Source organism: Lepidochelys olivacea (genome assembly GCF_965140295.1).
Source record: "Lepidochelys olivacea isolate rLepOli2 genome assembly, chromosome: 1".
In the NCBI taxonomy this organism is placed as follows: Eukaryota; Metazoa; Chordata; order Testudines; family Cheloniidae; genus Lepidochelys; species Lepidochelys olivacea.
In genome coordinates this window covers 119,431,765-119,444,288 of record NC_140411.1, presented here as the reverse complement: position 1 = coordinate 119,444,288, position 12,524 = coordinate 119,431,765, and the positions used below count along the sequence as shown (strand labels likewise).

At 38.8% G+C, this 12,524-nt stretch overlaps 1 protein-coding gene across 4 annotated transcripts in view; it reads left to right on the top strand.

Annotated features, from left to right (window-relative positions):
* Nucleotides 1–11,830, top strand: part of CNOT11 (CCR4-NOT transcription complex subunit 11) — a 28,505-nt gene extending 16,675 nt beyond the window's left edge. The window contains exons 3-7 of one of the 4 annotated variants that reach the window (XM_084643275.1): nt 1,848–2,000; nt 2,344–2,546; nt 4,397–4,599; nt 10,161–10,257; nt 11,469–11,830. In XM_084643275.1, the coding sequence (XP_084499401.1) occupies nt 1,848–2,000; nt 2,344–2,546; nt 4,397–4,599; nt 10,161–10,257; nt 11,469–11,666 (854 nt within the window). In that variant the 3' untranslated portion in view covers nt 11,667–11,830. Of the gene's footprint in view, nt 1–1,847; nt 2,001–2,343; nt 2,547–4,396; nt 4,600–6,567; nt 6,767–6,797; nt 7,255–7,291; nt 7,403–10,160; nt 10,258–11,468 lie in introns of those variants that run through there. The other 3 variants (XM_084643277.1, XM_084643276.1, XM_084643278.1) reach the window with 3 other exon arrangements.
* The last annotated feature ends 694 nt before the right edge of the window (nt 11,831–12,524 follow it).

The window sequence follows — 12,524 nt, the reverse complement described above, 5'->3', positions numbered from 1 at the left end:
AGTACTACAGAGGTCATAAAAGTTGGAGCCTGAAATTTAGGATTAGGAATAAAGGGTCAGCTAAACTCCCAAGTCCTCAACTTGTTTGAGTGCTCCTATGACAGAAGCCATGTTATGGTTTCTCAGAATGTATCTATAAGTTTAAAACCTATTTTCCTTTCTCTGTAAGCAGCTTTGCAGTAACAAAGAATATCTACTGGATTTAGTAGTAGTACTGTGTAATTTGTTTTCTATGCTGTGTAATTTGGCCTTTTTAGGGGCATTGTCCACCTCTGAACAATTCTTGCTTACAACTGTAGTCCAGATAGTGCTGGATGTCCCATGCTGCTGGCTCACTTCCAGATGCATAAAATTTTAATTTATATTAGACTCCTAATATATATTTTTTCAATGTAAGCAATTGCTGTAGTTGCTACTGGGATGATGTGACAACAGATGGGGGAAGGTAGTTAGTCTGTGCAACATCACTAAAAACACAGTCCACATCGAAAAATCTTTTACCTCTGATTTAGATTTTCTTATGGCCCCCATTATTGTAGAGTCTGAATGTCTGTTTGTGTGGGTCTTCACACAACAGTGGGGAAAGCGGGGGGAGGGAGAGAGAAATGTGACTGTAAAAACACAATTGGCAGGGGGACAAGTCTGGCAAGAATAGTGCATGAAAAACTACTCCAAACTCATTTTTTGAAACTGACTAGATCTGGGGTTCTAACTCTTTCCATAAGCTAGGTCACATCCTAGAGCAGGGGTTCTCAACCTTCTTTCTGAACCCTCCCCTTCCCCCCAACATACTATTAAAAACTTCAGGGCCCTGCGGGGCACCGTGGTTTGGGGCTTTGGCCCCATTTAGGGTTATCATGTTTCAGGTTCCCCAAAAGAAGGCACTGCCAGAGGGCGGAGGCAGAGGGGGAGCAGGAAGGAGGAGTCCCCTAACCCTCCTGTGCCCCTTCTACCCTGACCTCTGCACTCCCCTTCCATGCTTCCTGGGCACTTGGTGCAGCCTGTCTCTCACCTCCAGCAGCTGCACATAGCTCCTCCCTGGAAACAGCCACAGCCCGTCCTCTTTCTGCCCTTCCCACCAGCCTTGCAGCATGGGATTAGCTCACCTGTTGCAAAATGCAGCCCCAACTGGAGCTGCTCCCTAGAGAAAGGGTTCAGGATCTGGCAGCATGAGGCTGACATGCTGCATTGTGAAGCTGTTTGGTCCCTCACAGCTGCCAGATCCTGTCCCATCAGCTACAAGGGAAGGAACCAGTGAGGCTCTGCAAAAGCCCGGATATAGCCTCTGATTTGAAAAAATCTGCTCAGACAGACAGTGGAGAATCAAAAGAGGCTATGCCTGGGGAAAACCGGACATATGGTAATCCTAGGGTGCCGGGGCTCCTGCCTCAGAGGGCGTGGTCTCCTGAAACAGCTCTTGGCCCCCCACTTGAGAACCACTGTCCCAGAGGATTCTCACAGATAGCTTATGTTCTCACCCATTCCCAGTCGATCACTGCATTGCTCCCATTTGCAATTATGTAAATCCTTGTGACAAATACAACAATTGCTGTTTTCATGGAAAAGTAATACTGGGAAAGTGTTAGTATTTTTAGCTATCTAATGCAGTTTTAGGAAGTGGAAAGGAGGAGAGCCAACACCATGTGACCGACCAATCAACTCTTTGCACACCACCAGCAAATGCTCCATGGCCCACCGTTTACAAACCTGAACTAGATTTCATGTTAACACTGTCTCTTTAAGCCAGTGCTGTTCTAAAGCTCAGATTGTCTCCTGCTACTTTTAGTATTCCTGACATCTGTATTTTGGTTGTATGCTTTAATATCATGGGCTGAACTTTTTTTCAGAGCGTCAGTCTGAGTTGCCAACACAGAGCAAAGCTAGCTTCCCCAGCATTCTCAGCGATCCTGACCCAGATTCCTCAAATTCTGGTTTTGACAGCTCTGTTGCCTCACAGATCACTGAAGCTTTAGTGAGTGGACCAAAACCACCTATAGAAAGTATGTGCATCTTTGTTTACTCTTAAGTTTCTGTAGTCTTTGGCACAATTACTTAAGGAGTGATATAAATGATGTGTTGAGCTACTTTTCTGTAGATTGGATTGTATGTGACCAAGCTCATACATCATAGTACAAAACTCCAGTAAAAACAAATTCATCTGATTGTACGTTGAAAAGTATTACAGTTGTGGGAGGGAGAGAGGTATTGCTATTGTCAACCTTATATTAAATATACAGTATAATAACCTTCTAAATGTAAAATGATTTTTCATTGAGTAATACAAAAAGGACTTCACCTCTTTACTTTTCCTTTGAAAGAAATCTTCACAACATTGTCTTTCAGGTCACTTTCGACCAGAGTTTATCCGGCCACCACCTCCACTCCATATTTGTGAGGATGAGCTGGCTTGGTTAAACCCAATAGAGCCAGATCATGCAATTCAGTGGGATAAGTCAATGTGTGTTAAAAACAGCACTGGAGTGGAGATCAAACGCATCATGGCTAAGGCTTTCAAAAGTCCTTTGTCCTCTCCCCAGCAAACACAGGTGGGTACTATGTGCTAGCTGCCCTCCCTTCTAATCTTTCCTTTGCATGTTCTTGTATTTCATACATTTTAGAAAACTAGGGTCAAATTAAATGACTTAAATAGTACTCAGGTTTCAGAGTAACAGCCGTGTTAGTCTGTATTCGCAAAAAGAAAAGGAGTACTTGTGGCACCTTAGAGACTAACCAATTTATTTGAGCATGAGCTTTCGTGAGCTACAGCTCACTTCAGAAGTGAGCTGTAGCTCACGAAAGCTCATGCTCAAATAAATTGGTTAGTCTCTAAGGTGCCACAAGTACTCCTTTTTTTTTTTTTTAAATAGTACTCAACTCAATATTTGGGGTTGACAGAATTCAATTTTTTTAAATAATTTCAGTGGATAATATCAATATTTGTTTATTTAAGCATTTTTAAATTTTTTATCAATTTATAATTTCCTATATTTGTGAACATTTGGGGTCAGACAGTAATTATTTAATGACAGTAGATTTTGAGATTCAAAAAGTTAAAGCTTCATAACCATTAAAACAGAAATTGTCAGCATCACATGTCAAAATATACAAAGTAAATATCCTTAAATCAAACTCTTAAGTTCTCAAGCAGCATTGTTCTAAGTTGGCCTATCTGTACATTTCAGTTATCATTGATGGAAATATTTTTCATTGTTGTATATATGGTGAAATCAACATATACAGATGATAAAAAAATCTAATCTTTCCACGCCTATTTATATTACATAAAATTAAAATAGTCACATAGCAGACCCAGTGAAGCAGAATGATGGAACTCAAAACAAACAGTAGCCCGAGGTGCTAAGATGGAAGTGTCACTACAAGATTTAAACTCTCTAAACTCCTGTGTAGAGCACTAATCTGTCTGTGGGCACTCCAGAAGTTTGAAGATTTGTCCTGCCAAGGAGTGGACTTGCTTAAAACTGTCTCCAAATTTAGGAAATCTCAATATTGTTTGAGTTGTCTTGTCTCAATACCAAAATTCCGGAGTCTTGGTTTGTGTATGGTCAGGTGAGGAAAGCATTTTTTAAAACTTGGCAGTGTGTGTAGAAACAGCAGATAGACATTAGCTGAACAAATGGAAAATGTGACTAGTAACTAGTAACAGTATTTCCCTGCTAGGATAACCTTGTTGCAGTAATGCTGTTTCAGGTTTGGCAGAGGCTTTCAATAAGATGTTTATTTAGAAATGCTAAGGGCCTAATCTTGTCTGGCTGAAGTTAGTCGGAGTGTTACTACTGACTTCAATGGGTCTTAATCTTATCATTGTACTGTATAAGGAGAGAGATGTTCTAGAACAACTATCTCTTTCTGTCTAAGATAACTTATCAAAGTTGTTGGTAAGGTCAGTTAAACAGTGTATTTTCCGGTTCAATGAAAGAGCTAGAGCAAGAGATAAAAATGAAACTTGGATTATGTTGAATTTTTTCCACAACATACAAGGCTACTAACTGCCATGAGCTTCAAACCCTAGCTTCTTTTAAAGGCTTTTCTGTGCAGTTGCCCTGGGGCAGAAACTGAAATATTAGAAGAAAACAAAATATGTATAAGAAGAAATACTTAAATCCAAGTGGCTAGAATTATTCTCCTTTTATATAATATAGATGGATTATTGCTTTTGTTTTGCAGGCTACATCATTTTTGTAAAAAATGCATAACCTGTTGACAATTACAGGAAACTTGGAGTCGTTCTTCATATCACTGGAATTTCTGCACAAGGCAGAATATTTTATTAAACTAAGTCATAATAAAATCCAGGCTAGGTTTCTAGTTCACCTTGTGTGGTCAACCATGTACAGTTTAATTCAAATTTAAAATGATGTTGTTGTTTTTTTTATAGCTTCTTGGAGAATTAGAAAAGGACCCCAAGCTTGTTTACCACATTGGCCTCACTCCTGCCAAACTGCCTGACCTGGTGGAAAATAATCCTTTAGTTGCTATAGAAATGTTGCTTAAGCTAATGCAGTCCAGTCAGATAACAGAGTATTTTTCTGTCCTGGTCAACATGGACATGTCTTTACATTCAATGGAAGTTGTAAATCGGTAAGTGTTCCTTGTCTTCTTAAATCTAAACTTATCTTTGTGAGTTCTCGCACTGGAGTGCTCTGATCAGTGCTGTTTTTTAAAAAAATGAAAGCATAATGTTTCACAGGAAGTACCTGATGAGTTTTACTGATTGTGGCTTTATGCATAGTGGTATAGTCAGATTTGAAAAGTAGCTTGTTCCACTGTGCCCCTAAAGGGTACCAAAGTTAGCAGGAGTTTAGGAAATAGCTGTCAAATTTCATTGAAATAGGTTTTGGCCTGAAAAAGATGGTCCTTGTGCACAAATCAGACATATTAAAGCAAGAAGGGGGAAGAGAAGACTCCTCTATGCTCTTTTACCATAGGACATGATCATTGGCTGGAAAAGTGCTGAACTCATCTGACTAAATATACCAATTTATACTATATAAGCAGACTCACTAAAATGCAGTGAAGCAGCTTTGAATTACCTGTCCTCTTGCCAAAAGAAGTCTGAACACTATCATTCAAAACTGCCTGTATGTCAAGTTAGTTTCATCCCTTTTAAGGGTTTGTTCAATGAAAGGTGTAATATTGCTAATTAATTCAAACAAAGTAATAAACACTTCTTCATGAAATGCCACTAACATGAGAGGCACAGTTCATTTCAGTAGGAGTATTCATAGAAATAATTTTGCAATATATCTTAAAACAAGGCTGTGCGTAGTAGTGGTTTTGCCTCTGTGATATGAGTGTTGTGTCCGCCATTTTGTTCTGCAAATGAAATAGGGCAAATCTTGAAATCTTGCTTCTTATTTGAAATTCACATTGAATCCCACCTCTTAATAAAAAAAGTGTAGTTCTATTGGGTTAATGGCAATCTCAGTAGAATGTTATGCTTAACTAGAAGTTTCTTACTTTTCTACATTTATATTTCTAAAGAAAATCAACTCTTCTGTGCTGTTGTAAATCAAATCACGTGACAGTGAATGTATTTAGTTTGAATGGTTGTGGCTTCTCTCATTTTCATGTTGAACTTGACAATTATTTATATGTAAAATTTCTTTGTGTATCATCTGTGTACATCAAGAGAACACTTTTAGTAGGAATAAGCTTTTTTCAGTCTTCACAACTTTATGAAAATTTATCTGATCACCACAAACTTTTAAACTGAGTTTTTGCCTAATAACCACCATCTAATATACAAAAGCATCCTTATTAGAGAGCAGCTAGTTCTATGAATAACAGCACTCATATGAGAAAGTGACAATGTATCCTTTAAAAAAAAAATCTATCTTTAACATTTCAAGATTTGCTAATCAATAAGCCGTAAACGTTTTAATATTGCCATACTTATCTGCTACAGGAATGCACAAAATGACAGAATAGTGCACTTCTGGGGTCTTGCAATAATTAGATTCAGAAATAGTATTAGTTACTGTTGTTTTCCAAAATAGACTGTAGAAATGGCACTAGCTTATTTAACAAATCTGTTCCACTGGTGTACTCTGTACCTGACACAAGTGGTAAATGTTCATGTTTTTACTGTTAGTCCTGCAAGACTGAGACAGATTCTATTTCATATTGTGCATCGGAATTATTCCATTCAGTTACATCAGGTACCTTTGCTTTCATTGGGTTTAATTTAGGTCACTGACCATTTTTAACGTGTGTGTGTGTGTGTGTGTGTGGAATAAAGAACGTAACTTCTCCTAGGGTATATCTGTCTACACAGCAAAGGGGCTGTGGGGCTGCTTCATTGCTGTGTAGACTTCCGAGGTTGGGCTCTATCCCCATCTCAGAAGTCTACACAACAATGAAACAGCCCCGCCGCTCATTGCTATGTAAAGTTTGTAGAGGAGTAGTGAAAAAACTTCACTTGTAAATTGATCACCTTTGATATTGAAATTGGAGACAGATTTCAATGCCATTTTTAGTCCTCTTAGAATAGTATTGTACTGATACTCCTGAGGCCTATGGGGAAGCACTAATAGAGAGATTTTACAGCAGCTCATCTTAACTGGAATGACTTTTTTGGGGTGGAAGAGAAGAATCAGAAGATGTCAACAAGAGCATGTGAAGGGTGAGATTGTCGTTTTTGCCTAGAGTTTATGGAAATACAATCTGGGAGCATTTTAATACCAAAACTACTACTAGTGTGAGTCTGAGGAAGTACTGCTTCTACCAGGGTAAAGTTATGATCTCGTTTCCTTGTTTCTCGCTTTCTCTCTCCTCAGACGCCTCCCCTGTTATCTCTACTGTTTTGCAGCAGGCAGAATGAACAGGAGCAACAAGAAACACACAGTTCTTGTTCATTCAGTCAGCTGGAGAGCTGTGCCACCTGCTATAGAGGGAAAAGTCCTACATCTGGAGTCAGTGCAGTGATTCTTTAACAGAAGGTTCTGCTAGATCATGTGTTACTTTTAAAAGAGTCTACTTAGAGACACTGACAGCAATGGATTTTGATGCCTCTGTATAATGCTACGCTTATGGATGCTGTAAACTTCTAGAGCCAAAGCTCCATTGCATACGATGGGTACAACAGAACTGTTATGCAGGGGCATTTCTTTGCAATTTAATCTAGTTTGTGTGTTATGTAAATAAAAGCAAAGTCACACTCGAGAGTTTGAAAATGCCAGAATAAAAGTGGTCTGTGCAGCTTTAATTGGGCCCCCTTGTGCCTGTACGTTGATAGTCTTTATTTACATGATCACATACAATTTTTCCACAGGACCCCCACCTCCTTCAGTGCACGGGATGTACTTGCTCTGGATTGGAATCAGGGCTGTGTAGTGAAACAGACTATCTAGAACCCTGCCTCATTCGTTGCAGAACTTGGAAGGTGTGTAGTGAAGAGAAAGGATGACCTCATGGTTAAGGCAGTTGGAGAATTGTATCCTGCCTCAGCCAGAGTTCCTGTGTGATGCTACACAAGTCACTTGAACCAAATCCTTCGCAGGTCGTCACTAATTGTGTGTTCTTCATTTTCTGGGTGCCTGACTTGATTTGCAGAAGTGCTGAGCATTCAGAGGAGGGTTTGAATAGTATGCAGTACATAAGACTTAAGGGCCACATAGTGAACAATGAGTATAAAACAAAATATTGAACAGCTGCTCTGCTCACTTAGTGAGCATCATCCTTCCTGTGCCTTAAATGAACCAGGGGTCTTGTGGAAAAAATACTGTATCATAATGCATACACACAAGGGAGCCAAATTAAGCCTGCACAGGCAACCTTAAATCAGGTATTTTGTGACTCTTGAGTGTTTGACATGAAAGTCACCCCCTGCCAAAATTTCAAGTCCCTGTTCCAAAGCATGGGGGCAGGGGAGTGCATCAGAGAAAAGGTCACCAGAATATTTTAACATGGGCAAAACTTATTTTTCCCTTGTCTCATTCTTGGAAATGGCTGAATTATTTTGGTTAACGTTTAAAAAAAAATCAAGCTGAGGTGTAGACATCCAGCATGTAAAATTTCAGCCCAAATATTAAAGTTTGGCAAAGTTATAAGCAACTGAAAACAGGGTCTTAATGGGAAGGGTAGTGCTACCTTACTCTGAAGTGCTACCAACCCCACCTATAATACAGCTGATTTTTTTTTTTTTTGCTTCTGGCATCAGAGATGCACTCAAATTTGCTTAGTTGGGACAAACTACTGTCAGATAAGTATGTTCTGAGAAGTTTTATTATAATAGGCTTGGATGTTGACTTCCAGATCTATTGTAATTGACCAGTTGGGTTTCATACCCATGATTAAATGTTACTGTAGTGATATGTAGCTTGCTTGTATGTTCATGCATTAAGCAACTATTTTTGAATGAGAAGCCTAATTCTTCTTCCCCTCATGCCAAACCCTGTAGTTTTCTTCCTTCCTGTCCCCACTTCAGCACTGCAGACTACTTTTCTGGATGTTTAAAAAAGAAAAACTGCTAACACTGATCTGCATTAGTCTCCTGAGTAAAATGTTTTAAGTATTTAACCTGAAAGTTTCCCAGAGGCTACAAGCTAAATGAGAAGTAGTTGGAACTTCTTCCCCATCTCTTGGTCTTTCAACTATTCACGCAAATTTGTGAAGCGTTCCATACTATTCAAGGAGTTGTTAAACACCTGGTTCCATTCCTGCAATGTTGATGAATCAGTCCTCAGGTGCACAGTATAAGTACCAAGCCTTCCCTAAAGCTGCCGAGTTGACAGTTCTACCCACTTCGAGGTAGTAGCCATCAAGCTGCTAGGGCCTCTGCTCTGCTTTAGGAAGGAATGGCAGTAGGTAAATGGGTACCCCCCCCCCCCCGGCACAGTGAAAATCACATCAGTTCTGATGCAGGCAGGGTCCTCCCCACAAAAGATACAGGGCAGGAGTTTTCCATAAAATTTAAAATGGTTGGCAGTGTCAAAAGGGAAGTTTGAGGTGAGGGAAATCAGGTAAAGTAAATGTCCTGTGGGATATAAAAAACACTTGCAAAGTCTTATGATAAGACACCTACTGACCTACATGCTCCAGTCTTCTGAACCACTTCATTAAAAAGCCAAAACCTTTGTGATCCAGCAAAGTTCCATACTGGTTGCACAGCAGTCTAGTGCAAGCTGGAGCATCTTGCAGAACTGCATCTAACTGGCATACTTCAAATGTGATGTAAGATCATTCCTTAGTTGTAGTACCTCTCTTACTTTGTGGGTATTGAAACAACTTGAAAACAACTTACAAGTCCCCTTCAAACAAGTCAGATGGCAGTTGTACACCTTAATGATCCATTAGTATAGTACATGTATTGCGTGATTGAAGATATTATGTCTATAGCACTATTCTGAAAGCACAAGCTCTCTTGCTTTCTCGTATTTTAAAAAAATGTTCTCTAGCTCGCTCTTTGGTGAGACACTTCTGGTTCTTCACACCAATAGTGTGATTAACATGTTTAGTCATTTAAAGTCTTTTGAACTTATTTTGAAATCCAGATATTGATGATCTAATTCCCATGATTTCTAAATTTAGAACCCTGAAAAAAACTAAGGCAAACTAACGTTTTTGAAGCACAAAATAATGCTGTTCCAGTTGTGTATTTTAGAAGAAGTGTTCCAGCTTCTAGAACTTGATCTCTGATGCTGATATACACAATTGCATTTGATGCTTGCTACAGTATGAAATTGTCGCTCAAATAAGCTCTAATCTACTCAGATAAGTAACTTGAGAGTTTCTGTTGCTCTGCATGCAGTGCCCATCACTAGCTTCTGTAGGGTGTAAGAAGTGCATCTGCTTATTAGACAGTAAAGATCACATGTGTGCCTTTGACGTAGGCCTCCTGCACGGAGACATCTAGAGAGTAACATTAAATAAAACCAATTTCTATATTGCACTTGTTGTAAAAATAGATTTGCCTTTTGATGTTGGTGTCCGGCTAGTGCAACGCACTTATTGGACATAACTAAAATGTTTGGAGTTATGGTCTTTTGACAACTCCCTTAGACATTACAGTGGATTGTCAATGAATCGTATACAAATTTGAATTATGAGGGTAACTATACTTGTCCATTGTTTAATGGTACGATGGATGATTAACTTGCTACTTTATCTGTACATTAATCAGCTGGTTTTACATTTAACAGGCTTACTACAGCAGTTGATCTCCCTCCTGAATTTATTCACCTTTATATCTCCAATTGCATCTCTACCTGTGAACAAATTAAGGATAAATACATGCAGGTGGGTATTTGAGAATGACTTGGTTAAAAGTCAAGATGAGGCATCTTCAGTAGTGAGATTTAATAAGGTGACTACATTGGGAATTCACATATTCCCTCTTTACGAATTGTGACTTCAAGAAGTCACTTTAATGAAATTCTGATGTTTAATAAGCATATGATTGAGTAGGGGTTGTTCCTTCAGTATTTTTATAGGCGCACAGGTAGTAGTCTTAATTTTCTGCAGAGTACTTCATGCATTCAGTAGAAAAGTAGTTGTACAGTGCTTCCCTTACATTATTCAGGACTTTATATGGTGTCAGAGAGAGTCAGATCTCTCACTTGGTACCCTTCTCTCCATCCACATATTAGATTTTTACCTCTTCTCCCTGTCCTCAAGCTTCCAGATCCTTCCACTTCTAACTTTATTTCTGCATAGCGCTGTGCTTTGTCATCAGAGAAACACTCCAGAATCTCCTGCACTTTTTAGTACTGCAAAGGGAAGTGCCCACAGTTAACAAAATAAACAGAAGGCATTCTGTTTCTAAGGACACGCTATGCAAAAAAAGAATTACACTTGAAGTGGAAACAAAATGGCTCTCAGGGCTAATGTGTGGCATTTCAAAACCTTAGCAAATGAGGCAGCACCCTGTATTTCCAACCTTCTTGCCCTGCGATTGGCATGGCTCCCAGCTTTTTAAAATTCCTCCCAGTCTGAAAAAATCCACAAATTCTACATCCTCTAGCATGAGAAATTATTCTGCAATAATTTCTTTTAGGAAACATTACTCTTAAAATGAGTTCTTTTTCCTAAAAGTAATGACTAAGTTATCCTTAATGCTCAGTACATATATTTAATATCCTCTTGAGTCACTCTATTGTGGAAATCTTGTATTCAGATCCAAGTTTTTGCCCAAGAGGTAGCCATGCCACCTACGTATAAAGTAAGTGTACAGTGGTAGGACCTAGTTCGTACAATCAGTAAAAAAAATTTCATGCAGGACTGAAGAGCATGTCCAGCTCCCTATCCTTAACATTTCATTATAGGGCAGCAGACGGGAAAAATAAAGGGCTAAATGCAGATTGTATAAATCTTGAAGTGAAAAGGTTGGTAAACTGATATAACTAATTCTAGTTGAATTGTCACAAAATACCAGTACAAAGGGTCAGACTCTTCAACAGAATTGCTTGGGCATATTTTCAGATATTAAAGCCAGACCTTTTCTGTTTCAGAACCGCCTGGTACGTCTCGTTTGTGTCTTTCTCCAGTCTTTGATCCGGAACAAAATTATTAATGTACAGGACTTGTTTATAGAAGTGCAGGCATTTTGTATTGAGTTCAGTCGGATACGAGAAGCAGCTGGCCTTTTCAGATTGCTGAAGACATTGGATACTGGGGAAAACCCTTCGGAGGCAAAAGCTTCAAAATAAGACCCTTTCAAAATTTGGCGAAACAGCGGTCAGCTGAATGTTCTGTATCATTACTTTTTTGTGTATAAATTTTAAACTTAAATCAGTGGATTGCTTGGTTTAATACTGTATAAATAGCATTTTATGCATAAAGCAAGGCAATAAATATTGCTTTTCTGATACTAGACTATCTTGAATTTGTTTTGATTTTTGACACTGGACACACCGTATTTTCTGTCCTTGACTATTAAGCCTAAGGAACAATAATCCTTAATGGAAGAATCTCCTAAAGTGCAAGCATTGCTTACTTCCAAGGGACTTAAATTTTACTGGAGAATTATGTGATGCCCCTGTCCAAGAAAAATAAGCTTGGAGGGGGAAGGACAGAACATGAGAATGTCCAACATGTTCAGTGAGTTGTTTCAAATCATGCTAAGCAAGCTTAGAATTGCTACTGCCAGTTGAAACTGAGGGAGTGATGTCACTCCAAATTCCATCATGCCAATTTTTTTAATAAATTCACGGTACCTGTAGAGGTTTAGATTAAAAAAAATTACATTTCTAGGGAAAATATAGATGCAACATGCTAATCACTCCTTTTAATCTTTAAAGTAATCGTGAAGGGTTACTCCATCAACAGTTCTTGTCTCAATATTCTGAGACTGACATGGCTACAACTACACTGCACGCATCCTAGAATAGATTTCAGAGTGGTAGCTGTTAGTTTGTATCAGCAAAAAAAAAAAGTACTTGTGACACCTTAGAGACTAACCAGTTTATTTGGGCATAAGCTTTCGTGGGCTAAAACCCACTTCATCAGATGCATGCAGTGGAAAATACAGCAGGAAGATATATACACAGATAATGAAAAAATGGTTG